The sequence below is a fragment of the Zychaea mexicana genome (genome assembly GCF_025766255.1).
Source record: "Zychaea mexicana strain RSA 1403 chromosome Unknown BDB00scaffold_155, whole genome shotgun sequence".
NCBI lineage: Eukaryota > Fungi > Mucoromycota > Mucoromycetes > Mucorales > Lichtheimiaceae > Zychaea > Zychaea mexicana.
This window is the reverse complement of record NW_026516818.1, coordinates 60,534-84,550: the sequence shown is the minus strand read 5'-3', so window position 1 is coordinate 84,550 and position 24,017 is coordinate 60,534. Positions and strand designations below refer to the sequence as shown.

Genomic DNA, 24,017 nt, shown 5'->3' with positions numbered 1-24,017 from the left:
CGTTTCTACGCAACCCTGATCAAACGTCTGAAAACGTTGCAGAAACCCTCGTATGTCTGATGCTTCTTGGCGGTCAGACGTACTTTGAGACGATCGAAAACTTGTTGGATAGCCGCACCACTGCCATTACCGACATTGTTACCAAAAAGCAACAGCAACAACAACAACAACAGCAGCAGTTGAGATTGGCATACCAGCTCAAAGAAGTGATTCAGATCATTCATCGTACGCTTACCCATGTGTACGAAATATTCACTAAAAACCAACTTGTCACCAACTACGTCCAAGAACTCGAAAAGAACTTTATGTCCAAAAGTACAGCAGCCATTACGCGTGTTTTCTCACCTAGTACCAACGTGCACTTGTTGATGCGCTATTTACCAGAGAGCGTCCAAAACTATACGCCCAGCCTTGAAGCTGGCGAGCTCTTGTTACAACGCGACGTGCAGCAATTTGCTCAGTCATGGCTACAGAATATTGAAGAACAGTTACAAACGCACTTGCAACTGCTGCTGCAACAGATTGATAACCATGCAGTGCTCGTCGATGTCCGGTCACGTCTTTGGGATTTTTTGGATACGGATACTACCGCCTCACATCGTCGAAGTGGGATGTTCTTGGAGCGACGGTCAGCGTCATGGTCCGAGACATGTCAAGGGTTACTTGAGCAACAGTATTCTGTTTGGGAATCTTTACTTCGAGATGCATTCAATGCACGGGCAAAAGAACTGATTGACATAGACGCCAAAACGTTATCTGATCAACCACGTCAAGTTATCTGGAAAAGAATTGAGTCCAGAGGTATAAAAAAATGCGGCAATTCTAAAGATTGCTTCTTCTGTTTCCTGTCCTGTATAATATTTTGTTACAGAAATGCTAACATGACGTTTTCTTTTCTCGAACCTCATAGATGCTTTGTCAAGCCAATCACTTGATAGCACCTCAATTCCATTACCCCATTCATCCGCAACAAAGGCTATTGAAAAGTTTAAAAAGGCACTCAACGACGCATCGCAAGGTCGTAGCTCATTGATACAAGAATTTCAACAAGCTTTCGACGACATACTCCAAACGATGAGAACGGACTTGGAACATCATCAACAAAATACCGAAAAAGACCAATTTTATTCCAAAACGTAAGCATTTGATGATTATCATGGTATCTTCGGTTGTATACAGGGGATATTGATGTTCAAGAATCTATCTTTTCCGGTAGAGATACCAGCATGATCAGAAGCTACTTTCAGGATGCATGCTTTAATTCAATTACTGCATATACATCTGGGCTGAAAGAATTATTGATTGATCTGAAGGGCTGGACGGATGAAAAAGCTGGTAAACACTTTGTCTTCTTTATAAGCTATGATTTCAATTATGAATCATAACATCAAATCATAACATCAAGAATCAGTGTTTAATCATCTGTTTCGCTTTTCTCTGTAGCAAACAGAATGAGTATTTTCGTGGGTCTATTAGCAAGAACCATTGCAATTTCATCCAAGGAGTTACCCCGAGCATTGGCGTTAACCAAATCGGCAACACTAGAACTGAAAAGCGGCGTAAATAGAGGTAGATATCGAATTCGTATACTATAATTGTTCCTTTCTCCATCCTATGAATGACTACAAACACCTATTACTGCTACCATTATTAATTTTCGGATAGATCCGAAATATAAGAAACTACAAGACAGCTTGCTTGACATTTTTCATAATTCACATGAGAACTGGATTTCAACGGTGGCTAAAGAGTTTAGCAAAAGTTTGTCAGCAGGATTGGCAAGAACAAAATGGAACGATGAATGTTCTGCTGCACTCGTTTGGGCTGGTAAGGATACCTAAGATCTAAAAGGGACTAGGGGAAATATTACTAAGAAAGCATATATTGTATATGATTTCTAATTTATTGACTCAATTACGTAGATATCGCTGATGGTGATACCCGACTACCCATTCAGGCTACCAATGTCGTAGAACTTGCTGTGTATCAGGTCTGCGTCGAGTTACGACATGTAAATAGTATCTTATTAGACAAGGTGAGCCAATAAGATGACGTGTAAAAAGACCCTCTAGATATATAAACAAGGCAAAGAACGTTCTAATGCGGGGATATATAGTCCATCATGCAAGCATTGCGACAAGAGCTTGCAAAAGCAGCGATTAAATGTCTATCCGACTTTTACAACAGCACACAGCAAACCGACATTACTGAAAAGGGTGCAATCCAGCTAATCTTTGACATCCACTTCTTAAACCTGATTTTCCAAGACGGTGTCATGACCGACAGACTACGCAATCTTATGGAGAAAACCAAGGATTTTATTGATCCAATCAACTGGGCATCTTTCGAACCTCATTTCCTACCAAACGTGGAAAGATTCTGTCTTAAACAAACCTTATTGCTTGGTGTTTTGACACGTCCGAACAGAGAGGCATTCGAAAGGTAAATATAATAGCTAACAGGAGGGAAAGTGGGGTGGGGGAAAGAAACGCATAAACAACAAAAGATCTGGAAGTTATCTCGATTCCGACTAACTATTTGGTTTAGATCCCGGAAAGCGGCAAGTCAGCAGCAACAGCAACATAATGTGCTTGCGATTGCGACCCAGGCACCACGGTTCACTTTATTACCAATTGGACATTTGACTAGTACGATTAGAGCATAGAAAGGGAAGAATGGCAATAACCGCATTAATGGATCGTGTTGAAACTTGGACTAATAGACGCAGATTCATATTTAATAATAAACAAAAAGAGAAACTATATGGCACGAGTATATATATGTGACTAGATGTGCATACTGGAAGTGGAGAAAAAAGAATCTTCATTTCTTTCTCATTCAAGTCTTTCTATTGATACAGCACATGTTCAAATCTATTGTACTTTTAATGGCGGCAGCAACAATGATGCTGGGCAGTAACGCACAAGCAGCTGATCTTCCCCGTTTCCGATCCATTCACGAGCGTAAGCTATTTCCAACTTGATATTACCTACTTGTCCATACTTATGGATGATAAATAGCGTATATATAACGCGCGTTAATATATGAAAATTGCTGTAGTATGCTCTCAGAACTTGGTTTGCTCGGACGGCATGTATTGCCGACGATATAACGGTGCGATCTATGGAACCTGTGAAGACCCTGCTCATGTTTAAGCCTCGTTATAGCCAAAAATTGTCTCGCGTAATAAATCATTCCAAATACTCTCTTTTCACAATTACTCGTTGCTACGTTCTCGCGTAATAAAGTTGTTGCTGCACTGCTAATTAGCTGACGACAGGATTGTCTCGAGTTAAAGTAATCAACAGCAGCTCTTGCGCAGCAGCGAGAAGGTTGAAAGTCAGCGTGGGCTCAGTAGTGAAAAACAGTGGCTAACTCGCAATCCTCTTCTTCTACTTTTTTTACTTCATTGACTTGATAAAATGCAAAACCGTTCTGACCAGTTGGAAAATGGGGAATTGCCCGTAGCACAACCGCTTTTGTCTGGCCAACAGCAAACAAACAAAGACCACTCTCGTCTAAGATCGGCTTCTTCCCCTTCACGTTCGCCGGACCATCACGGTGGCAGACTCTCATCGGGGCTCAGTTACGTCCCACGTCCCCGAGAACTTGATTCGAGACGTGATGATTATTATCGTGGTGAGTCAAGTACTCGTGACCCTCATTATTATTACAGTGATGAGCTTCGCGACACGAGCCGCGGTGACCATTATGGCGGGCGTCGAGAATCAAGCCGTGATGACTACTATGAAAGACGTCGAGAATCAAGCCGTGGTGGTGACCGTCATGACGGGCGTCGAGAATCAAGCCGAGATGACTTTTACGAAAAACGTCGAGAATCAAGCCTGGATGACTATTATGGAAGAGGTCGAGAACCGAGACGTGATGATCCGTATGAAGAACGTCGAGAGCCTCGTCTTGCTTCCACCAGCTCTTCACTAATGCCGGCATCGGTTCCGTTCACATCTAATGCTGCTGTTGCTGCTGTTGCTGCTGCGCCTATGGCTACTACTAACACGACCATCACCACTGCTCCCCAACCTGCTTCAACACGAGGTACGTTTTCTTCCATTTTTTTTATAAAGGCAATTATCAAACTGATAACAATAGAATACGCAAATCACTGATGAATCATGTGTATAGGTATGACTGGCACGAATCTTATTCCTTTGGCGACTCGAAAAGCTCCAAAAACGATCGTTGACACTGGTAAAGTAATGCCAACAAAAAAAACAACAACAGTTTCAGCAGCAGCAACAACAACAGCGACAACAACATCAGTAACAGCAGCAGCAACGAATGAAACTGGTGAAAAGCGTGCTACACAGCCTAACGGCGCACAGGTATACATACACACTCACACACGCTTATTAAGCCTTGCCCACAAGTCTTGTTTAGACCTAGAGAAAAAAGCATTCTCCATTCTAACACACAACATACAAACAAACCCTTCAGCAAGCAGGAAGGAAAATGCAGCGTCTACAATCGGTTAGTCTATTGCTTTATCATTTTGCCTTTGCATTTGTCGCAAAATTCCTTTTACTTTTCTTAACTTGTATAACCAACCGTCATCTATCAATGAATGTAGTATCTCAACGGACCACCCGACCCCCCAGCTGATCTTGTTGTTTGGACCGGCGTGTCGGCACGTATGCACCGTCGTAATCTAGTAATGGATTACAGCGGCGCTTTTGCTTTGGTGTGGGAAAAAGGCGACTACGAAAACAGAGCACATTCCTTCAAAGGTCCAAACAAGTCGAATCTCTATGCAGAATTCTTGGTATGGAGGCTTGATTTTTTTACTGTGAAATATATCATGCTGACATGGTATTTTTTTATTCTCAATCTTTGTAGGCTGCTTACGAAGTATTGAAGTCGACGCCGAAGACAAAGACCATTCTAATCAAAACAACAAGCGCAGAGTTGATTAACGGTAAGGCAGCAGCCAAGACATTCCTAGAAGGAATGGGAGAGAAAGAGAGAGAGAAAAGGGCTTGTTACCAATACAGATATCATGTTTGAATTAAATTAGCGATCCAGAACAAAGTTGACACGACCTTCACAAGAGAGGTCGTGACGTTGCGAAGTGAGTTACGATGGGAAGTCAGGAACAGACCGGGTGTCTATTTTGTAAGTGCAAAGACTGCATAACACTGAATCTTTATAATCGATGTCCTTCTCTGAATTTGATCCAATTCTCGTGAATTTCTTTTATAGAAAAAAGTTCCTTCACGCTGTGGCCTTCCCGAAAACGACCTGGCGTGTGCAATGGCGGAGGAGGCGCGGAAAGACATAGAGTAAGAAAAGCAAACGCTACAAAAAGTACTCACTCATATTTTATTCGTTTCCTTCATTTATTTTACTTTCATCTTTAACAGGGAATCCAGACCACAGCCTTTAGCACAAGTCGATAGCACTGTTACCGGTAATTCTACCATGCAGCAAGCCCAGGCATTTTTACAGCAGCTAACCAAGGAAACTTGGGGCTCAACAAGCAACACTCAAGCAACTCAGCAGCAACAGCAACAAAAGCAACAGCAACAACAACAGCAAGCACTAATCGCTCAGAACAAAGCCGCTGACTCTGGACAAAGTTTGGAAACAGTTCTGCGCCAACGGGCACTTGCATCTATGCAAGCCGACAACACTGTTTCTCCTTTGTCATTCATGTCTTACTCCTCTTCTTTGGCGAGTGCCAAAACTGTTCGACCCTTTGTAGCTCCTCAAATTGCATCCTCGTCGGTCAACCAGCAACAAGACAGAGTGGATGAGGATGGTAGGTTGGCAAAGGCTAGAAAAACCAGTTACTCGGACACGGCGACAGCGCATCAACAGGTGGAATCGCATACGAGGGATCCACGATTACGAAAAAAAGCGCCAGCTTCACAACAAGCTCATGCTAGTACAAGTGCAGTGGTACCACCACTATCAGCACCAGGTGCTCAACCGTTGCAGCCACCACAAGCACCACAGGAACAACAGCAAATCAGGGCGCATCCGCAAACTCGTATGGCCGGCCGCCATCTCCAAATGGTGCAGAACATCATTCGACCTACACCTGAAACAAGAAATACGGTGAAAAACCGTGGCTTGTCTTCGGAGAGGTCGAATGATCAGCACGCAAAACCGACACCGCCATCGTCTTCACCGGCAAACAACACCTTTACAGCACCAGCGCAAGATGGAGAAAGTGACGAAGAATTTTTTGATGCACTGGATTATTGGGTTGGTCAGCATTATGAAGACTTGAAGAAAGACACAAAAGGCGGTAGTGAAAATAAGGCTGATGATGATGGCGAAGGAAAGGCAGACCCTTCATCCACATTGTCCTGGATATCCGACCTCTTATAAATTCATATAATGCTGGTCAGCATCACCACCACCACCACCACCACCATACCTTATGTGTCTTATATATAAAAAGCAACAATAAAAAAGAATATATATCGTGTACCATTGATTTATCTCATAATAGCATATTTCTTCCTGATTACTAGCAGCAATAGGAGATACATTTGTTCACTTGTATTGGTGTGTATCATAGGATAACTTGTTCCGCACAGTTTTTACTGGCCACATGTCTCAACAATCGTCTTATCTAGATGGATTGTCGTTTGCCTATTTTTGTAACGTATCAAATATAGCCACTTAATATAAGGCATACTTTCTTCGAATAAGGCTCCTTAGACTGCTAAGCTAGATAATGGTAGTAACAATGTAGACAGCATTTTCAATGCTTCTTCTGGCCCCATTACTGTTGCTACATGTTGTCTTTTTGGACTAACAATGCTTACGCTCCTTTAAGCGACCACACTGCTCCAGTTAACATTACAACACTGGCTTTGATTTCTGATCTAACCGTGCAGCAGATAGCCGAACATCAAGTGCACACTCCTATCAAGATCGTACATAGTGCAGCAACAAGACGGCTATGATAATGATGTAAAATGTTACATGTTCTATAGAGATAAAAGCGTACTGTATGTGATGGGGGAAAAAGGAAAATCACTAAAACTACCCAAAGTAGAAAACAAGTGTTTTTTTTTTGCCAATTGATGTGCTTTTGTTGCCTAGTGATGATAGATCGAAGTGTGGCGCTTATGTTATTTGTCATGGGAACCATCATCGTCTTCTCTGCAGCTGCGGACAAATGTAACAGGTACAACTGTATTGTTTTGTATAGAGTTAGTTATTCATACATTGCTTTACTAATGTAAATCCGACCTTGATTTTTTGCATTGGCATGCTTCTGTTCGTATGCACATACTACAGTCAACATGTATATGCGTCCAAGAGACAGAGAGAGAGAGAGCGACAGTAAGAAAGAGGAGAAAGAAAAAAGGCCGTTGCTTTTGCTGCATCCAATAATATGTTTTACGCCAAATTGCATATGTTAATGTAGAAGAAGCTATCTCTTTGACAGCACACAAGCAGCAGGTATTCGTGAAACTAGTAATAGCATAAAGTAAGTATAGTGTATTTAGCAAAACGTATATGTGAGGATGGGATGGTATATATACTCTATTGCTTATCGAACTGCATGGAAAAAAAATTCAAGCGGGATCTTCTCGGTCACGAGGGTAGGCGCGACAAGTAGAGAAACGCGGAAAAAGGTCGATGATGGTGCTTCTACTATTACGACAACGACACATGATATGATTTAAATGCATGGATTATCACAATGAAGGTGAAAACTGGTAATTTGAGCAGTAACCGATTATTAACAGCTTCCTACCACCCCTTCATTCGCACATTCTGCGCGCGCGTGTGTGTGTGTTATCTATTCGCCCGTAAGCAAGATTCTTTTACACTACACATAAAGAAATATAGCAGTAAGAAAGAGAGCGCAGCTAAAACTCGGGTATCATAAGGGATTTGGAATGATCGGAACTTGTGGAGTATTTGACAAGGGCACAAACACAGAGCGTGCCCCCGACCGGACAGACTTAATTCCGTCCCTCTTTCAATACGCCCAGATCCACCTCCCCCAACCCGAGGGAGGGGGTTTATAACGGAAGCAGATGCTGTCGTTACGTTTAGAGAACACTACATAGTATACGATGTATGTACGTACTACTGTGTATAGTTTGTTCACCTCCTTTTCTCTTATGACGCGGTCTACGTGAATGTTGATAATGCACGCGAAGAATAGTGCAGTATTAGCGAAATGTTATGGTGGATCTATATTTTTAGCCCAGTTCAAGCGGTTATCACCTTCCAAACAAACGACGAACGCCAGCAGCAAAACGGCGTCGGGGCCACCTCATCCATCATTGCGTCTAATCATTTCGGTTCAGCTCCACGGTGACCACTACCTCTGATTGAAAATTTTGGGTATTATCACTGTTGTGACATGGATTGGATTTCTTAATTATTGTTTTCAGCTTTGTTCGACATAAATCATATTGGCTGCTAGAGTAGATAAAGTGAATGGCCATTGGAACGATAGAGTGTCATTGATGAAAGAAGGAAGGACGTCAGTTCATTTTGTATCTTTAGTTAAACACGTTTAATTTTTGTTTGCTATTATTCGTTGTGCACCCCAACAAGACACGCTAATGCACTGTATTAAGCCTTCCTGTTCTGACAATATCGAATCTTTTTCTTCATTCCTTTACAATTGACAATGACACGTAGAATAGGGACAGGACAACTGCCAACCTCACTACTGCAACGATGTATTATATTTGCAGAGTGGCCTGATCTTTCTTTTTTTGTCCGTCTCTTTTTTGTGAATGTGAGCGCGTCGTTGTTCTGCCTGCGACTCGAGTATGACAGGACATGGAACTCAGATGTCACACCTTTGTGATCCGATAGTCGTATGTAGTACGATGCTGTTATATATAGAAGGAGTCCGAGCCAAAGCGAAGGAAAGAAGCGGCGAGGAAAAATTCGGTCCCGATCGACAGCCCATTATTCCATCATCATCAGGTTAGTTGCTTTTTCGACCATTGCGGATCTCCGTTTGATGTCTGCTCATTCCTCATCATACTCTATGTTTAGAAGAACTAGCCTAAAGTGTCAGCCAATGGCTCGAGGGAGTCATCATTATATCCGTATCTCCGAACCATTGGCCCATCCGGCCGATCGCCAAAACAAAACAATGGTCAATTCTTTTAATTTTGTAGAATAAATCACGTTCCTTGCTCTGGCATGATGTGCCAATTTTTAAGAGGAGCTTCTTTTTCTTTTTTTTCCCGCGGGGGGACGAAGAAAGATTATCAAGGAGGTAGAGTATAGTAGGAGACATGTCAGAGTGCTACATGAATATTCTTGTTGGCATCTCTCTCTCTCTCTCTGTTTCCAGCAGCAATGCAGGGTAACTTGGTCTTGAAAGACGCGTATATTTTGGGGGATGATGGAGAGAGCCTGGCCCAACAATCCATTGATTGACCCAAAAAGAAAAGGTTAGGTTAGACAAGCGTTTTTAATATAATGCGTTGGTGGCGGTGTTCTAGTGAATATACACAACGCCAAAAGAAGATTAGAGACAAACACATACAGTAGTTGCACAGAATATATAGCAAAAAGGCGAATTCAATACTGTATTACTTGGTGTAACAGAGTCGACCTTGTAAAAGGAAGTAATAGGTAAGAAAATAGAGAGTATATTATATAGTAAGTAGGGTTGTTGACGATGGGCTGTAATATATGATATAGATATTTTAAAGGGAGAATTAAGCAGAAAGAAGAGATAGAAGGATAAGAAGTGGTTAGGTAGAGGTAGTAAGTGAATTATAGAGAAGATATTATTAGTAAGTGAGCAAAAATTAGAGTGTGTCGTTTTGTTCATTGCCGCTGTTGTTGTCGTTCTCGTTTTCTTGTTGTTTCGCGTACAAATTGATGCTTAGGCTGTCGCTTGAACGGCAGGTGCTGTGGTTGTGGGTGCAGCAGCAGGAGGCGATGATGCTACTGGCTCTTCTTCCTTCTTGGTCTCTTCCTTGGGTGCCTCCGCAGCAGTCTCGGCAGGAGCAGCAGCTTCTTCAGCAGGCTTCTCTTGCTCGGTAATTGCAGCAGCGGCAGCAGCAGGAGCCTTTTCCTTCTTGTCCTTCTTGGTAGGCAAGCGAAGGAGCTTGGTCAAACGACGGCTCAAGTTGGTTGCAGTCGGGCCAGTAGATGTCTTCTTTTCTTCCTCTGGCTTGGATTCTGAACATGACACTAAGTGAGTTACACATGTTCACATGCAAGTGCCCGTTATCATTGAATACACACACATGGTCTCACAGCCCACAACCCGAAAGAATAACAATTTTCTGTTTCTTTGCACATACCTGTGGCAGCGGCAGGGGCAGCCTCTCCGGTGGTAGCTTCAGCAGCAGTCTCGGCAGCAGCAGCAGGAGTAGTCTCGCTGGCAGCAGCCGGAGTAGGGGTAGCAGCAGCTTCTTCCGAACCACTGCTAGGCGTCTTATCATCCTTCTTGTGGCTGAAGAACTTGTTCACAATGGTTGAGTGACGCTTGAGTTGGTCAATGACATTGTCCTTGTGTTCCTTCGGAGCAGCTTCTTTGGGTGCTTCCGAAGATTCGCCAGCAGCAGCAGCAGTAGCAGTAGTAGCAGCGGCAGGCTCTTCCTTGGCAGGTGCTGCTTCTTCCTTCTTGGGTGCTTCTTCAGCGGCAGCTATATTTAAAAGAGCATTGGGATGATGAGAATCATGCATGAAAGTTAAAAACAACAAAAAAGGGTAATAAAACGCTTTAAGATTAGGGTTACGAGACGAGAAACAAGTGTGTTTCGTGTGTGATACGGTACCTTCAGGCTCAGCGGCAGGAGCACTCGACGAGGCGGCAGCGTGTTCTTCCTTTCGCTCGGGACTCTAGAATAACCATTTAGAGTTAGCGTATGGATCGTCGAACAAAAAAGCGGCCATCCAAAAAGAAGATTTGGGTAGCACAGGCTATGCCGAACTGGATGATGACATGGAAAATAGAAACTCCGCCCCTTCTATCACCAACTCATCATCACTCAAAGAGAAAAAAGAAAAGATGGCGCTTAGATTACCTTGCTGCGGTTAAAGAGGCCATTGATGTTCAAGAAGCGTGATCGTCTCTTTTCTTCAGGCTTGACAGGTTGCTCTTCTGTCTTTGCTGCCTCACCTTCAGCAGCAGCAGCGGGTTGTTCAGCTTCAGCAGCAGGAGCAGTAGCACTAGTAGTAGCTGCAGTGGCAGGTGTAGCTTCAGCATCGGTCTTTGCAGGCTCTTCAGTGACAGCAGCAGCAGCAACAGGCGAAGATGGCTGCTCTACTGCTTCATCCTTTTCTTTGGAAGAGTGATCCTTCTTATCCGAAAATTGCTTCTTGGCCTTGTTCCAGACCATCGACAGGCGCTTCGAGGTGCTGGATCGAGAGACAGTAGGCACAGGCTTTTCTTCTTTGGAAGCAGAAGCAGCGGCCTCTTCGACGGCGGCAGGCTTATCAGCAGATGCAGATGCTTCTTCAGGACTGGCTTCTCCGGCAGGCTTGTCATCTGCAGCAGCAGCAGCGGCAGCAGCAGTAGCAGGAGCGGTGGCCTCCTTGGGAGTTTCCTCAGCCGTGGTGGTGGTGGTGGTGACCTTGGATTCCTCAGCGGGAGGGGCAGCGGCGGGTTGTTCAGTTGTAGGCTTGGTGGCGTCAGTCATTATTAGGTTATTATCAGATATGGTAGAGATAGTAGTGGTAGTAGTAGTGATAGTAGTAGATGGAAGAAGTACTGGCTACAGAGTACTTGAGAGAGATGATGTGTGAAAAAAGAAGAAAAGGAGAACAGGAAATGAAAATGCGTAGTAGGTGCCATTTTATATTCGGATCACGATTCGATCAGCTGACAAATGATATAGAAAACTTGCTGTGGCAGCCTCACGTGTGTACCACCTACCTACCTACACGCTTTGCTCTTTCCACCCACTACCCAACCACCTTCCTCCCCCGAAAGAAAAAGTGACACGAAAAGCAACTCGGGTGCAAAACAATAAAAAGATGTGTGGCCCACACGCCCAAACAACAGCAGCAGCAGCACATTGCAATCAAGTGTTTATATTGGCTACGGCGTTAATAACATATGTGGCTATTTCACAGCAGCCCAAAATAGATACTTGTCCTTTCTTCCGTTACCTTCTTCCTCTTCTTCTTCGCAACACATGTAACAGCACGCACGCACTTATATGCATCAGATAGCGTTGTCTTCTTCTTGATCTTCTTGTGTCCACGCCCACAGACAACTCCCCTCACTCCGTTTATTTTGCTTTAAAATCATGATGAAACGTCTTCGGTATAATTGGCAGGAAACATGCCTTTCCGGGTCCCTATCTCGCCTTCCCACCACGCTTGACGATCGATTTTCCGTTGAGTCACAATGATATAATCGCCCTCGGAAAACGTCAGATCGCCCGGCTGTTCGCCACTAAAGTTGTATTTTGCCACCACCACCGTGGACTCTCCTTGCTGTTGATCGAATCCAGAAGGATTCTTTTTGGTATCGCTTGCGTAAAAATGCTCGTAACCTGGTGACGCAGTGTACCCAGGCGCTGTTGCTGCTGCATTGCTACTGTTGTCGCTTGCAGCTGCTGCTACTGGTTCTGGCTGGTAACCTCCTGACGATGACGGGGATGTGGATGCGCCTTGTTTCACATCACCGGTCGCTGTCGATGCATACATGTTTGGATTGTTCGAAGGTTCGTATGGAGGTGGCGGTTCATCAAAGGAAACATGCTGCTGCTGCTGCTGCTGCTGTTGTTGTCCTTCTGGTGGCTTTTGAAAGCTAGAACGTCGCCATGCGTCGTTTGTACCTGTTGCTGCTGCTGCTGCTGCTGCTGCTCCGTTACCAACTCCGGGAATGTTATTGTATCGTGGAGAGTAAGGTGAAGAGGAATGATAAGGCGATGAAGGGAGTTGCTGTTGTTGTTGTTGTTGTTGTTGCTGTTGTTGCTGTTGTTGCTGTGATGGTGGTACAGGCAAGGGTGGACCCTTCTTTGGAGCAAAGGGCATGCCGGGTCGCGGACCTGCGCCAAGCGATGCCAAAATATCGTACAACCGCTGAGCTTGAGGAGGTCGAGGCACTCCACCTGTCAAAATCTCTCGTGCACCAATACTTCTTCCGTAAAACGCCGCGTTTGTGTTCACGCGTTCGGATATCTTGGAACCTTCAAACGAGTACCCTGTAAACACGGCACTACTAGTCAATATTTGTTTATTTACCACCACCGCTCAGCTCCCACCCAACACACACATGAAGAAAAGGCACAAGCTGGTTTCTATTTTTACCTGCAAATAAACCTTTGGATGCACTACAGTAGACACCACACACACGCACATGACATTTAAAGAGAGCACCGTGTGAGCTTTCTGCAGCATCGTCCCCATTGTTATGCTTATTCACCCGCCCAACCATGGTATGATAACTACTTTTCTTCCTTCCTTCCTTCCTTCCTTTCTTACCTATAAGCATAGGTCGCAGAGATATACTGGCCACTTGATGCGGCTGCTGACACATTGGCAGCGCGACCCAAAGGACCTGCACTCACAGACACGTTGGCGCCCAGCTGAAGTTGACCTCCGCCATCGAAAAATGACTTGACTGCAGCTCGATAGTTCATGACGATGATCGAGTCGATCACTTCAACGCCTGCTTGGTGTCCAAATCCCTAGTAGTGTCCCAATTCGAAAGGAGTTAGCCAATGGCTAGCGACAGGGTGATTTAATTCGTATACGTCACAAGACAAAAAATCCTCTTGCTATCGAATGAACGTACCAATGCTCCCATAGAAATTCCAGAAGGCGCGGACCAACCTTTTTGACGTTGCTCAAAAGTGGTTAAGACACATCATAACGACCATCGAACATTGTATTGGGCAGTCGGTCGGTCACCCGCTGCATTTCAAACCTTCCCCAAAACCCAAGCAGCCAACCAGCCCTCCCCCTCCCCCACCCCGGTAAGCATTTTCTACACTTACTTCCATCTGGTAACCTGGAAGACAATAGAGAAAAAAATAACCAAAGAATACCATCCCGTATTTAGACACTCTCACTTGTAATAATAGGTATCCCCACATCCAATAGTGTCCTTCGCCTGCTTACCGTGCAATGATAATTCCCGTGCCTTTCTTGGCCGATACCATAAACCCTCCTCGATACATTCGAATAAAGACGAGTCCATGCGCATTAGCAAGAACACTTTGAGGAATGAGCATTTTCACATCGCGTTTGCTTGGATCTATTACCATTTCATTCGTTCAATTAGCAACCTTTCGTTTCCTTCCAGATCAACCCTTCCAAATCAGACCCAACAAGTAAAGCAATACTCAATCTTGCATAACAAAGAGGACTGACCTGTAAACAGTTCGAGAATTTGTATGGCGCGAGCAGTGTCCCCTTTTACATAATAACAATATGCGTCAGTTTCCAATGCATAAACAAAGACGTGTACCGTACTTTACCTTGCAGTTCTTGAGCTGTTCTTGTTACCATTGTTGTTTTGCTTTGCTTTTGCTATTGTTTGTAGTTGATTAGAAAAATAGAAAAAAAAAAGACAAGAACAAGAAGGAGGGTTTTTTATGTGCATGATTTCATTTATCGGGATCCAACTTTTTGATGGGCACACTCACACACTTGGCGCAGTCACCCTCCAACCTTCTTTTTTTCCACCATGGAAGCTCTCTCTCTCGCTCTCTTGTTGCCAAGACCTGTCCTCCTCCCCTACAACTCACTCTTAAAAGGGTGAAAAATGGCCACGAACAGACCGGGATATCGTGATTCCAAAACCCCGCGCGCCGTCAAAGTCTATTCCATTGCTCAAGAGTCGCGTTACCTCGTTTACGAAAACATTCCAGCTCTAGGTCTAGTCGACAATCTCACTGCTCGATGCCAATTTTTTGGATCTGTGCAGCAACACGGCATGCTCGACAGTCATGCTGCTTCAGACGAATTCCACGATGTCGTCTGGGTTGCATTTGCAACGGTCATGAGTGCTCGTAAAGCTAAGCGGACGATGGACGATAGACCGTTTTTTGCCAACGTGTTGCGGGTTTCTTATGCACCAGAATTTGAGACTGTGGAGGATTTTCGAAATAAACTCCAGGAACGCCACAGATCAGCACCCTCCTCCTTGGCTTTGCAACAACAACGGCTACAGAAAAACCCTCGGTTAAAAGATCAGCGATCTATTATTACTGCTGCTGCTGCCACCCTGGATACAAAAGCTGTGCAACCGACGATCGGCCCTCTTCCTTACGCTGCTTCCCAGTCATCACCACCCAATGCTCAGCAAGCCAAGCAAAAGCGAAGGCGGATATAAAAATAACTTTCCCTTTAGACTTAAAACATCGTATTGTTTTTTTTAAGTTAAGGTTTCTATCTCAAACATGGCTTTTATATGTGCATTCACCAGCCACGACGTTCGTGGAAGAAGGGGAAAAGGAGCAGCTTCGTCCGGGATCATGGATACGTGCTGTTTCACAAAGAACTTTCTAATTATATATATCACCTCAGAATCCACTATTTGAAATCAGTGCTGTAAATACAATTCCAAGTTACGGAGAAGAAAACGATGTGCGACATGCACTTTCCAAAGTCAAATCAAACACGAACAGCAGAAACCATTTAGAGTACGTTCATCGTCGTTGCGGCGTACTGTATAAAGTGAAGATGAGGCCTGTTCATGTTGCTCATACATAAATATGCATTGACTTTAACAAGTGGTTGATTGAGCTACATAGCAGTGGCCTATTAGACAATCAAATCAAAAATTCTATGGTTCAAAAATACAGTGCCCACCCGATAACTTGATACTTTATAACTTGATAATTCGACTTTTCATGTCACCGTTCTGGTGTGCAGTAAAAACTCGATAACTCAAAAACTTGATACGTGATCACTTTTACATATTTTTTTTTGAGTTATCAAGTACTGCTAAAACTATAACTGAAAATTTGATTGGCTAAAAAAATCGGTATTTGGAGCTCATCGTGTGTTTTCTAGATATTCTGTAGTGAGCATTCTGATGCGCCTTTTAGTGCACCCGAGTATTACAGCGTCTTGCTCATCTACAACTACTAGACCGCCAACAATAGCATTTCCGATGGCTGTTGGAGAGCAAAGGCGATACTTGCTCGTCAAGTTTATCGCTATATATGCTGTTTTCATCAGCGTGATCGACATCCGATGAGCTGCTGGAAGCTTGTTGCAAAACTTCTTTTCCTATAGGAAATAACAGTGGTTAGTTTATTGTTATCCACACTGCCAATACCGACTCAAATATGTACTCACCTTTGTCCTGCCAGCGCGCGTTGAGACTTTCACCAGGCACTGCTAATAACTCTCAAGTCAGTGTCAATGACCGCAATAAAGCATTTCTTGAGGAGCAAGTCCAATCGGAAATGACAAGACATCTCGAGAACTGACAGAAAACACAAGAAACATGTATCTTTTGAGCAGGCGCATTGGAAGGTGTGTTGTTTAGTAGTTAGAGCGCTAGAGAATTCAAAGAAAGCATGTCAACCTCAGTAACACTAACTTTTTGTTTGTTGTTATTTGTGTATTCTTTTAAGTCGTGGTGCAACAAACTAGAGTTTAGAGATGGCGACACCGTCTTTGAAACCAAACTTGTTGCTTTCTTGAAAGAAATAGTGGCCAATGGTAATATTAAAAACAAGAAAGATAAGCTCCCAGACGGCAAATCCAAGCGCTTGGGTAAAGAAGCACTACATGCTTATGCCAAAGCAGTTATAGCATTACAAGCTGTGCAAGCCAGTGTCCTTGGAAATACGTACCCACCAGCCTGAGGAACGATTGTCAAAACTTCTTGAGCGATTATGACCGGGAAAATGCAGTGCGTAAAAGAAAAGAATACTGTACGAGGACCGTGGCATCGACACACTTAACGACGGATATATGTTGAATGAGCTGAAGCTCGTTTCGCGCTATCAAATTGGACGTAATACGCCTCATCATTTGCGCAACCGACTGGATTTTTTGCTCGGCCATGCGATACTAGGTCGAGGCGAGACCAAGCGTATTATGCAGCTGCCAGATTTGTTCTGTACCGAGTTCAAGGATGAAGGCCCGACCAAGTGTATTGCTCTGGTTATCACTATGAATAAGGGCAAGACCAATCAGCATTGAAGGGTCGAGTACGGAGCTGCCATCAGATACCGCTGTGCAGAAGTTTGTCCAATTGGAGCTTTGGCATTCCACCTTTTTTGCGTTCCCCGATTTTACGTCACGTCGACATTGGTACGACATTCACGTCTTGAAGGGTGCCAACCGTATGCAAGCTATAACGTACAATACACAAAGAGATGGATATCAGGAAGCGCTCCGAGCTGTCGGTATTCGATCCAGCAAAATTACGCACATCAACCGCGGTAGTGCTCTGAGGTCGATTGCTGAACAGAATGTTTCTGACAGTGACCAACGCAGAATTGGACGTTGGGGCTCGGACAAGATGATCGGATGCTACTTGACAAGCCTTCCGAAGCCGGCAATTCGTGCTTTAGCTGGCTTCTATGCCCAAAAAGCAGGTGCATTTTGGTTACCGCGGGCCAAAATCGATCCGCCACAGAGCTTGCAACAAAAAGTTTTCCCAGATATTGAATACTGGGAAAGCAAGTTCGAGACGAGGGCTGTCCAAAACGATCTCGCAGGTCCAAACTTTTTGGGATTCTTGAAGTATTTGAGGATCGTTTTCATTCAGGTATATAGCTACTATTTATTATATTGTAAAGCACAACTTCGAGGCGAGCTTCCTAAAGTATTTATGGCAACTGGCGATGTGCTTCCAATGGAAACTTCATCTTTGGCATCGCCGTCACCGCCTCCACTAAGCTATAAGCTTAACAGAAAGCTTAGAACTGTAACCGATGTCTGGCGCGAGTACACCATTGGAATTGCTGGGCAGCCTTCAGTTCAGTCTCTGGAAGAAACGTACCGCACGCAATGGAGAAAGGATCCCACGGAGTCGAGGTTTTTCTGCCGAAGAAAATTGATATATGAAGAAGTCGAGCGGATGGCACAAGAAAGCCATATATCGACCACCGCTGCTGCAAGCCAGTTGGAAGAAGAACGTCGTGATCTTGGTATCAGCATAGACAAATTAGGAAAAGAGATAAAGCGTCGTAGAACCGAGGAGTAAAATAGATATATGCAAACATAAAAGAATAAGTTGTTACCTATAATAAAAGTTTTGTAAATTGAGAAACACATAATACGTGCAAAAGAAGGATCAGTACCATAAGAACGGGTTTACTGACAATGCCTCCTCTACCTAAGTTGGGAAGTAACTTTGCATGAAAAGCTTTAATTTCTTTTTGTACTAGTCTTTTCCTCTTTGGTTGTTAGAGAACAGTCCGCACATATTAGACCATCCTTAGAAGTAGTTTTTGAGACATAGCCTAACATAATAGGGATAAAACCAACATAGCATAAGCTCATAAATAAATGGAAACATTTTCGATATAGAAGACCACTTAAAGAATTAATGTGACATATTTCGTAGTAAATACGATCGTTAGAGACATACGATATTTGTAAAATGAAGTTGAGTACTGGTCAAGTGCATCACGTTGTGCACTGTAGCATGCAAGCCAAAATTACCGGAAGTGTTATCCTCCCAGTAAGGAGGATAAAGGTACCCGACGAAGGGTTATGGTGACGCATCAAAGTTGAGAGGCTAAATCGATATGAAGCCATTGCGCTCAATTTAATGGTTACACTGCTCGAAAGAAAGAGTATGTAGCAATTTGAGGTATTCTACGTTAATATTTTCCTGGGACAAAAGACTTTATATAAGTTTAGTTGTATGTCTTGGTTGTTTGATGGACCAAACTAAGCTCCTGCCTCTCAATGTGACACTTGATTATACAGACGTGGAATATTTTGCGTAAAAAAGGTACATCTCGGATTTTGCGTATGACTATTGCAATAGCGCTATCATCGACAGTGACGATCATCAAGTCATCGCTGAAAGATCAATTCTCTGACGCGTTCGTTCTGTGTGATTAGTTTTAAAGTTATAAAAACCAGTTGATGTGGTCGTTTTTCTAAGTACAGCAACTCAGGAACAAAAAAAACACCTCTAATTTTCAGCGTGGGTCTTAAGCTCAGCCAAATTGTTCAGACTCACTGTGGCAAATTGAAATACCCACACTGTATTTGCTGCTATGCAGTACCCAAGGGCATCACGTGTCCACAAACAGGCCTTTGCTTAGCACAACCTGCTGGAAGATAGAACACCAGTCATCAGTATCAATCACAACTGCAGAGATTCCTGGAATGAAACAGGAAAATCAATTTTCCGCTGTCGGCAACAAATGGGAAAAGATATAGAAATCGGGTAAGACATTATTAGTGCCTTTTTTCCTTGCGTTTCTCAAAGCATACATCGCTTGTACGACTCCTATGGTTTAAATGATGAATCCATCTGTAATTCGACGTCCATTTCATTCCACCGCCTTTGCTTTGAAAAGAAAAAATCATTACGACGTTCTCAACGTTCATCGCAATGCCGACAAACGAGTCATTAAAAAGCAATACTATCGATTATCGAAACAATACCATCCTGATCTCAATCCAAACAACACAGACGCCCATGCTAAATTTCTCGAGGTCAACGAAGCTTATGCAGTGCTAGGCAACGAAGCAAGTCGTCGACGGTATGATTCTGCCGTGGACTATGGTGATGGTAGTGATTCGGCCACGTCGTCTTACTATGGTAGCAACGCTTCAGCTGTCTACAATGCGGCTTTCCGCACAGGGCCTTCGCAATCGTGGCATGGCCGTGCACGACGACGAGAGAACACCGGATCAGCGAGTGCACGCGCACAAGCAGAAGGCATGAAAGGAGCTAAAACGGGTAGTACTTTTAATTATCGAGAACATTATGCACGACACTACGAAAATGAAGAAGTGCGCCGGCAGCAGCGCGTTTCACAAGCAGCCGAGCGGCGACGGGCGGCTGGATTGGACGAAGACGGACATCCACATCATCACAGTCGAATCGATACAATCTGGTCGCGCTTATGGCGTTTAGGTGCTGTTCTTATTGGCATTACCTACGCCCAACAAAAGTGGAAGCAAAACACAAAGGGCGAACACAAGCTAGAAGCACGACGATAGACCATGTCTTCATGATTCCCTCCTGACACCTCTCAGTTCTTATCATCACCACATTCACCATGATTAAATCACACAATATGTAGATAAAAAATGTATATCCTCACTCTTCTTTCGCACTCCCATTCTCACATCATTTTATCCTCTTGTTAAATTGACCACCTTCTATCTCCAATCCGCTACATTTCAATAGAATTTGTTTTTTTTAACCATCTGCAACATTGTTTGGGAAACCGTTTAGTGGAAATAAGGTTGTAAAGCACTAGTAAGAATTAACCGCATGCTGGCTCTAATGCAATATCGCGGTCGTCAGCAATACTTGATGCATATTGGTAATCATCAAATATGTCGATATCGTCGTACTGAACACGCTCTTTCCTCCGATTTCGACCGCCCTTCAACGGTCCTTGCTTGCCAACAAATTTAGGTGCTTCAAGACCCTTCAAAAGAGGGTTATTCGCATATGTACGCGCAGATCCGTCGTTTTCTTTATGCTGCTGCATGTCTTTCTGTGATCTGTTGGCAGCAGGTAAATCTTCTGGCTCTGATTCTTCATCTGAGGACGAATCGGCTTTGTCCAGGACAACTTGGCGTGATTGAACGTCGATAGTCATAACACGTCGTCTAGATTGGTCCGTTGACCGCATAAGACGCCTCATGTTTGATTGATTCTTTTTCATTTCCAATGCGCGTTCCTGAGGTGTAAGCCATGGGTTCAGTTGGTCGGTTGGTAATGTGAAGTCAGTCGCTTGATCAATAACAGTCGTCCGTTTCGCACTGCTCCGTTGGAACTCGAGTAGCTTTTCCTTATGTGCTTCTGCATGCTGTCGGTTTTGCTCTTCTTGGTCGTGAGTGAATGTTGGTTCCTCATATGCATTTTGAGGAATTATCCTACCACTGACTTTGGCAGCATAACCAACAGATTGTGTTACCGATGCTTTGCTTCGCTTTTTACTTGATTGTTGTTGTGCATTGATTCGCTGTTTTTCTTCAGTGCGTTTGCGCTTGGCTTCTGCAATGAGTGCTACTTGTTGTTCTTTTGAGAGAACAGGAGTGCCGCAGAATGTACATGGGCCCGTCCCTTCAACAGTACATATAATCTTGCCACAATTTAAGCAGTTGGGCGCGATCGTCAAAAGCTGATGTTTTGTGGCTAAGAACGTTTGAATTAATAGCCTGCCCATGCATTATATACTCGATAGGAGAGCAGATAAAAATCAATTTGTTGTATCGCCATACCTTGGCATTGACATGGTCGTCGTTCGCCATTCTCTTCTGTAGATGCCTTGATGTGGAGTTCTTTCAAAGCTGCTTCGAGCGTCATTTCATTCTTCTTTTTCTTTTTAGATTCAGTTGTAGTAGAGTTGAATTTGCTCTTGTTATTCTTTTTGGCACCACCACTGCCGGTTTTTAGTAAAAATAACATCTGCATTAATCGAACAAGCACAAGTATGATTTGCTGTTATGCAGGTCTTACCCTGAATAGTAGTCGCCCTGGGTATCCTTCTTCATGTACACATTAATATTGGCAGGCCATTCAGTTTCATTGTGGTATTGATCGGCTGGAAGGGTTGGAAACAGTTCGTTCTGCTGCTGCTGCTTTTGCTGCGGCTGTTGTGGTTTCTGCTGCGGACTGGAACTACTTGTTGCAGTAGCAGTAGCAGCTTTTTTGCCAGTGTTTCTGTTGAAGCGACGTGTTGAAAACTCTTGGATAAAAGCAAGTGCGTCTTCGTTGGTACCGAGCATATCCTAAATTCATTTCGCCAATATTTGAGTAAACAAGTAGATTTCTGTCAGGAGATTTTCGTTCTTTTCTCTGCTCAAAAGATACACTATTGGTGGGAATATAGTGGAGGCTGGAAATGTCAAAACTGTACCATCAAGTGGTCGCGCAGTGCATCGGGCGATTCAAAAGAAAACAAGTATGGAAGAACTTGCGTTTTCAAAGTCTCATCGTCAATGCCGAGAAATTGACTTAATTCATTCACTGCCCAGGTTTCGAGCTCCATTCTATTATCGTTGAGTGGAGACAATACGTTTTGGGAAAAGTTAAGAGAAGCTGCTTAAATCCAAAACGTCGGAACCGCAGTGAATGACCACACAGCAATTTCTCTAAAAGTCCGTCCGGTTCGGCTGCGGCAATCGGGCAATATCACTTGGGGGCAGCGGCCACTGTAGGAACCTTCTTTCCGATAAACCATATAAGCAACCATGGGTACGTTGGAGTATATGAGATATATTACGGGATGAATGTGGAATGGTGAAGCACCAAAATGGATGGATGGAAATGCGGATGGATAGATGAATGATCGAAATGGATGGATACGTGTTCGAAAAGCGTTTAGACAGAGGGACATATACACACAATGTCGGAATGGGTTCAGTGTCAGGTTTTTATTGTGAATTAACAATTTTTCTACATTCTCTTACAGGTAAGGGACAACCTAGAGGTTTGAATGCCGCCCGTAAGCTTCGCATTGACCGTCGCGAGCAACGTTGGGCTGACAAGCAGTACAAGAAGCGTGCTCTCGGCACCGCTTTCCGTTCTTCGCCATTTGCTGGTGCTTCGCACGCTAAGGGCATTGTCCTTGAAAAGATGTAAGAACTCTTTTATAAAACGTGTGCATATGAAGAAGAAGCGCGGACAATTTTACGCTGCTCAAGGAAGGAAGGAGATCAGAGATTTTTGAAAATTGACGCATAATGTAATTTTATCGTAATAGTGGTGTCGAAGCCAAGCAGCCTAACTCTGCCATTCGTAAGTGTGTCCGTGTTCAGCTTATCAAGAACGGCAAGAAGGTCACTGCTTTCGTTCCCAACGACGGTTGCTTGAACTACGTCGACGAAAACGATGAAGTGCTTATTGCCGGTTTCGGTCGTAAGGGTCGTGCCATTGGTGATATTCCTGGTGTCCGTTTCAAGGTCGTCAAGGTCGCCGGTGTCTCGCTTCTTGCTTTGTACAAGGAGAAGAAGGAAAAGCCCAGATCATAAATGTCTTTCTTTTGTACGCTCTTATGCAATAAAGTATTCTCTCTCACACACTCTCTTTTTTGCAGTCGACATATTTTCTTGTATTGTTCTTTCTGGCAACTCGTCACTTTGTTTAATATGCGTATGTACGCATTTGGGAAGGATAGGATGCAGTAAGGAGGGCTATACATGCAGAAAACATATTTTTGTTAGTCTGGCTTTGGGAGAAGGTTTAGTTTGGTCTATGTAAATCGGTGCTATGGCTTAGGATTGAGTAGGATTAGGCTAACTTTTGGTTGTCAAGGTGCTCCACATAATCTAATTAGTTATGGCTTTTGGGTTACTATTCGATTAGAACTTCAAGGAGAGATTGTGGCGCATCAATTAAAACGGTACCATTGTTTTTATTATTATTTTTTGGCCATCCGTGATAGCATGTTGGATGACAACACTATCAATTTCTTTGGGCGAACCCTTGGACTTTTAAAATGATATGCGAACATGTTGTCTGCGAAATAGTGGCATATGATGAGCTGTATGTCTTGACCAAGCTAGCTCAGTGTAAAATATAGGGTAAACATTCTCCAATCCATTTTGTGTTAATTGTGCTACTTTCTATAGTAAATTGATTCACGAAATCTCTATTTGTACTTCTTGTCCAAATCTCGTTATGGGCTAAATGTATGTACAATCAACTTGAAACGATATACGCTGTGTGATATCATTTGCAGCTGTCATCATACACATAAATTAGAAGGATCCACGATATTAGGCGAAACCTCGTCTGTCATCCGTAGACAAAAGGTTCAACTTCAGTTTCCTAACTATATAAATGTAGGTATCGTATTCAAGGCATTTGTACGCAAAAGCTGATCAAAAGAAACAAGGGCAATCCAAGGCCGAAATCAACTGTGTGCGCCGCGGTAGAGTCCTGGAATAGAAAGTATCTACTGTACCAACGAGATACATTT

At 43.6% G+C, this 24,017-nt stretch overlaps 13 protein-coding genes across 13 annotated transcripts; 7 read left to right on the top strand and 6 right to left on the bottom strand.

Moving 5' to 3' along the window:
• Window positions 1-59: 59 nt before the first annotated feature.
• On the top strand, window positions 60-1,841 carry BDB00DRAFT_775158 (uncharacterized protein; the record flags this gene model as incomplete). The annotated part of the gene is made up of 6 exons (XM_053120206.1): window positions 60-600; window positions 634-840; window positions 911-1,136; window positions 1,217-1,335; window positions 1,444-1,569; window positions 1,666-1,841. 6 exons carry the CDS (start codon window positions 60-62, stop codon window positions 1,839-1,841), a joined length of 1,395 nt encoding a protein of 464 aa, XP_052973331.1.
• BDB00DRAFT_155224 (uncharacterized protein) lies at window positions 1,820-2,770 on the top strand. Its single transcript, XM_053116261.1, has 3 exons — window positions 1,820-1,827; window positions 1,923-2,442; window positions 2,548-2,770. Exons 2-3 carry the CDS (start codon window positions 2,123-2,125, stop codon window positions 2,663-2,665), a joined length of 438 nt encoding a protein of 145 aa, XP_052973330.1. The 5' UTR covers window positions 1,820-1,827; window positions 1,923-2,122; the 3' UTR covers window positions 2,666-2,770.
• A 461-nt stretch (window positions 2,771-3,231) lies between these two features.
• On the top strand, window positions 3,232-4,742 carry BDB00DRAFT_155185 (uncharacterized protein). Its single transcript, XM_053116260.1, has 4 exons — window positions 3,232-4,056; window positions 4,144-4,343; window positions 4,399-4,488; window positions 4,589-4,742. The coding sequence occupies exons 1-3, from the start codon at window positions 3,423-3,425 to the stop codon at window positions 4,402-4,404; spliced, it is 840 nt and encodes a 279-aa protein (XP_052973329.1). The 5' UTR covers window positions 3,232-3,422; the 3' UTR covers window positions 4,405-4,488; window positions 4,589-4,742.
• On the top strand, window positions 4,588-6,457 carry BDB00DRAFT_856505 (uncharacterized protein). The gene is made up of 5 exons (XM_053125789.1): window positions 4,588-4,780; window positions 4,855-4,933; window positions 5,033-5,130; window positions 5,218-5,298; window positions 5,512-6,457. Exons 1-5 carry the CDS (start codon window positions 4,652-4,654, stop codon window positions 6,349-6,351), a joined length of 1,227 nt encoding a protein of 408 aa, XP_052973328.1. The 5' UTR covers window positions 4,588-4,651; the 3' UTR covers window positions 6,352-6,457.
• A 513-nt stretch (window positions 6,458-6,970) lies between these two features.
• BDB00DRAFT_856500 (uncharacterized protein) lies at window positions 6,971-7,541 on the bottom strand. Its single transcript, XM_053125788.1, has 2 exons — window positions 7,225-7,541; window positions 6,971-7,165 (listed from the first exon to the last, which is right to left on the bottom strand). The coding sequence occupies exons 1-2, from the start codon at window positions 7,388-7,390 to the stop codon at window positions 7,104-7,106; spliced, it is 228 nt and encodes a 75-aa protein (XP_052973327.1). The 5' UTR covers window positions 7,391-7,541; the 3' UTR covers window positions 6,971-7,103.
• Window positions 7,542-9,338: 1,797 nt separating this feature from the next.
• On the bottom strand, window positions 9,339-9,941 carry BDB00DRAFT_154961 (uncharacterized protein). Its single transcript, XM_053116259.1, has 2 exons — window positions 9,545-9,941; window positions 9,339-9,454 (listed from the first exon to the last, which is right to left on the bottom strand). The coding sequence occupies exons 1-2, from the start codon at window positions 9,791-9,793 to the stop codon at window positions 9,428-9,430; spliced, it is 276 nt and encodes a 91-aa protein (XP_052973326.1). The 5' UTR covers window positions 9,794-9,941; the 3' UTR covers window positions 9,339-9,427.
• Window positions 9,848-11,612, bottom strand: BDB00DRAFT_878989 (uncharacterized protein; the record flags this gene model as incomplete). Its single annotated transcript, XM_053127812.1, has 4 exons — window positions 9,848-10,158; window positions 10,272-10,616; window positions 10,749-10,812; window positions 10,998-11,612. The coding sequence occupies 4 exons, from the start codon at window positions 11,610-11,612 to the stop codon at window positions 9,848-9,850; spliced, it is 1,335 nt and encodes a 444-aa protein (XP_052973325.1).
• A 305-nt stretch (window positions 11,613-11,917) lies between these two features.
• On the bottom strand, window positions 11,918-13,248 carry BDB00DRAFT_154632 (uncharacterized protein). The gene has a single exon (XM_053116257.1). It carries the CDS (start codon window positions 12,955-12,957, stop codon window positions 12,223-12,225), a length of 735 nt encoding a protein of 244 aa, XP_052973324.1. The 5' UTR covers window positions 12,958-13,248; the 3' UTR covers window positions 11,918-12,222.
• Window positions 12,778-14,427, bottom strand: BDB00DRAFT_856467 (uncharacterized protein). Its single transcript, XM_053125787.1, has 5 exons — window positions 14,047-14,427; window positions 13,923-13,936; window positions 13,721-13,758; window positions 13,408-13,613; window positions 12,778-13,256 (listed from the first exon to the last, which is right to left on the bottom strand). The coding sequence occupies exons 1-5, from the start codon at window positions 14,157-14,159 to the stop codon at window positions 13,160-13,162; spliced, it is 468 nt and encodes a 155-aa protein (XP_052973323.1). The 5' UTR covers window positions 14,160-14,427; the 3' UTR covers window positions 12,778-13,159.
• Window positions 14,203-15,559, top strand: BDB00DRAFT_154790 (uncharacterized protein). Its single transcript, XM_053116258.1, has one exon. The coding sequence runs from the start codon at window positions 14,693-14,695 to the stop codon at window positions 15,260-15,262; it is 570 nt and encodes a 189-aa protein (XP_052973322.1). The 5' UTR covers window positions 14,203-14,692; the 3' UTR covers window positions 15,263-15,559.
• Window positions 15,560-19,422: 3,863 nt separating this feature from the next.
• BDB00DRAFT_984305 (DnaJ domain-containing protein) lies at window positions 19,423-19,623 on the top strand (the record flags this gene model as incomplete). The annotated part of the gene is made up of 1 exon (XM_053130007.1): window positions 19,423-19,623. A coding segment is annotated over one exon (201 nt), but the record flags the coding sequence as incomplete, so codon positions are not given.
• Window positions 19,624-20,348: 725 nt separating this feature from the next.
• On the bottom strand, window positions 20,349-21,822 carry BDB00DRAFT_775152 (putative zinc finger motif, C2HC5-type-domain-containing protein; the record flags this gene model as incomplete). The annotated part of the gene is made up of 4 exons (XM_053120204.1): window positions 20,349-20,700; window positions 20,869-21,229; window positions 21,316-21,476; window positions 21,554-21,822. 4 exons carry the CDS (start codon window positions 21,820-21,822, stop codon window positions 20,349-20,351), a joined length of 1,143 nt encoding a protein of 380 aa, XP_052973320.1.
• A 465-nt stretch (window positions 21,823-22,287) lies between these two features.
• Window positions 22,288-23,067, top strand: BDB00DRAFT_792962 (40S ribosomal protein S23; the record flags this gene model as incomplete). The annotated part of the gene is made up of 3 exons (XM_053121169.1): window positions 22,288-22,291; window positions 22,509-22,674; window positions 22,800-23,067. The coding sequence occupies 3 exons, from the start codon at window positions 22,288-22,290 to the stop codon at window positions 23,065-23,067; spliced, it is 438 nt and encodes a 145-aa protein (XP_052973319.1).
• Between the last annotated feature and the right edge of the window lie 950 nt (window positions 23,068-24,017).

Excerpts from the sequence above, each read along its gene's own strand:
- BDB00DRAFT_856505 (XM_053125789.1), top strand. The coding sequence starts at position 4,652 with ATGCACCGTCGTAATCTAGTAATGGATTACAGCGGCGCTTTTGCTTTG. Across the intron at positions 4,781-4,854 it reads ATCTCTATGCAGAATTCTTG|GCTGCTTACGAAGTATTGAA; the intron begins GTATGGAGGCTT and ends CAATCTTTGTAG. Across the intron at positions 4,934-5,032 it reads AAGCGCAGAGTTGATTAACG|CGATCCAGAACAAAGTTGAC; the intron begins GTAAGGCAGCAG and ends GAATTAAATTAG.
- BDB00DRAFT_154961 (XM_053116259.1), bottom strand. The coding sequence starts at position 9,793 with ATGAACAAAACGACACACTCTAATTTTTGCTCACTTACTAATAATATC. Across the intron at positions 9,455-9,544 it reads CTGTTACACCAAGTAATACA|AACACCGCCACCAACGCATT; the intron begins GTATTGAATTCG and ends TATATTCACTAG.
- BDB00DRAFT_155224 (XM_053116261.1), top strand. The coding sequence starts at position 2,123 with ATGCAAGCATTGCGACAAGAGCTTGCAAAAGCAGCGATTAAATGTCTA. Across the intron at positions 2,443-2,547 it reads AACAGAGAGGCATTCGAAAG|ATCCCGGAAAGCGGCAAGTC; the intron begins GTAAATATAATA and ends TATTTGGTTTAG.
- BDB00DRAFT_154632 (XM_053116257.1), bottom strand. The coding sequence starts at position 12,957 with ATGCCCTTTGCTCCAAAGAAGGGTCCACCCTTGCCTGTACCACCATCA.
- BDB00DRAFT_856500 (XM_053125788.1), bottom strand. The coding sequence starts at position 7,390 with ATGCAATTTGGCGTAAAACATATTATTGGATGCAGCAAAAGCAACGGC. Across the intron at positions 7,166-7,224 it reads TGCCAATGCAAAAAATCAAG|TTGTACCTGTTACATTTGTC; the intron begins GTCGGATTTACA and ends AAAACAATACAG.
- BDB00DRAFT_155185 (XM_053116260.1), top strand. The coding sequence starts at position 3,423 with ATGCAAAACCGTTCTGACCAGTTGGAAAATGGGGAATTGCCCGTAGCA. Across the intron at positions 4,057-4,143 it reads CCAACCTGCTTCAACACGAG|GTATGACTGGCACGAATCTT; the intron begins GTACGTTTTCTT and ends TCATGTGTATAG.
- BDB00DRAFT_154790 (XM_053116258.1), top strand. The coding sequence starts at position 14,693 with ATGGCCACGAACAGACCGGGATATCGTGATTCCAAAACCCCGCGCGCC.
- BDB00DRAFT_856467 (XM_053125787.1), bottom strand. The coding sequence starts at position 14,159 with ATGCTCATTCCTCAAAGTGTTCTTGCTAATGCGCATGGACTCGTCTTT. Across the intron at positions 13,614-13,720 it reads GAATTTCTATGGGAGCATTG|GGATTTGGACACCAAGCAGG; the intron begins GTACGTTCATTC and ends GGACACTACTAG. Across the intron at positions 13,257-13,407 it reads TCTGCGACCTATGCTTATAG|TGCATCCAAAGGTTTATTTG; the intron begins GTAAGAAAGGAA and ends TGTCTACTGTAG.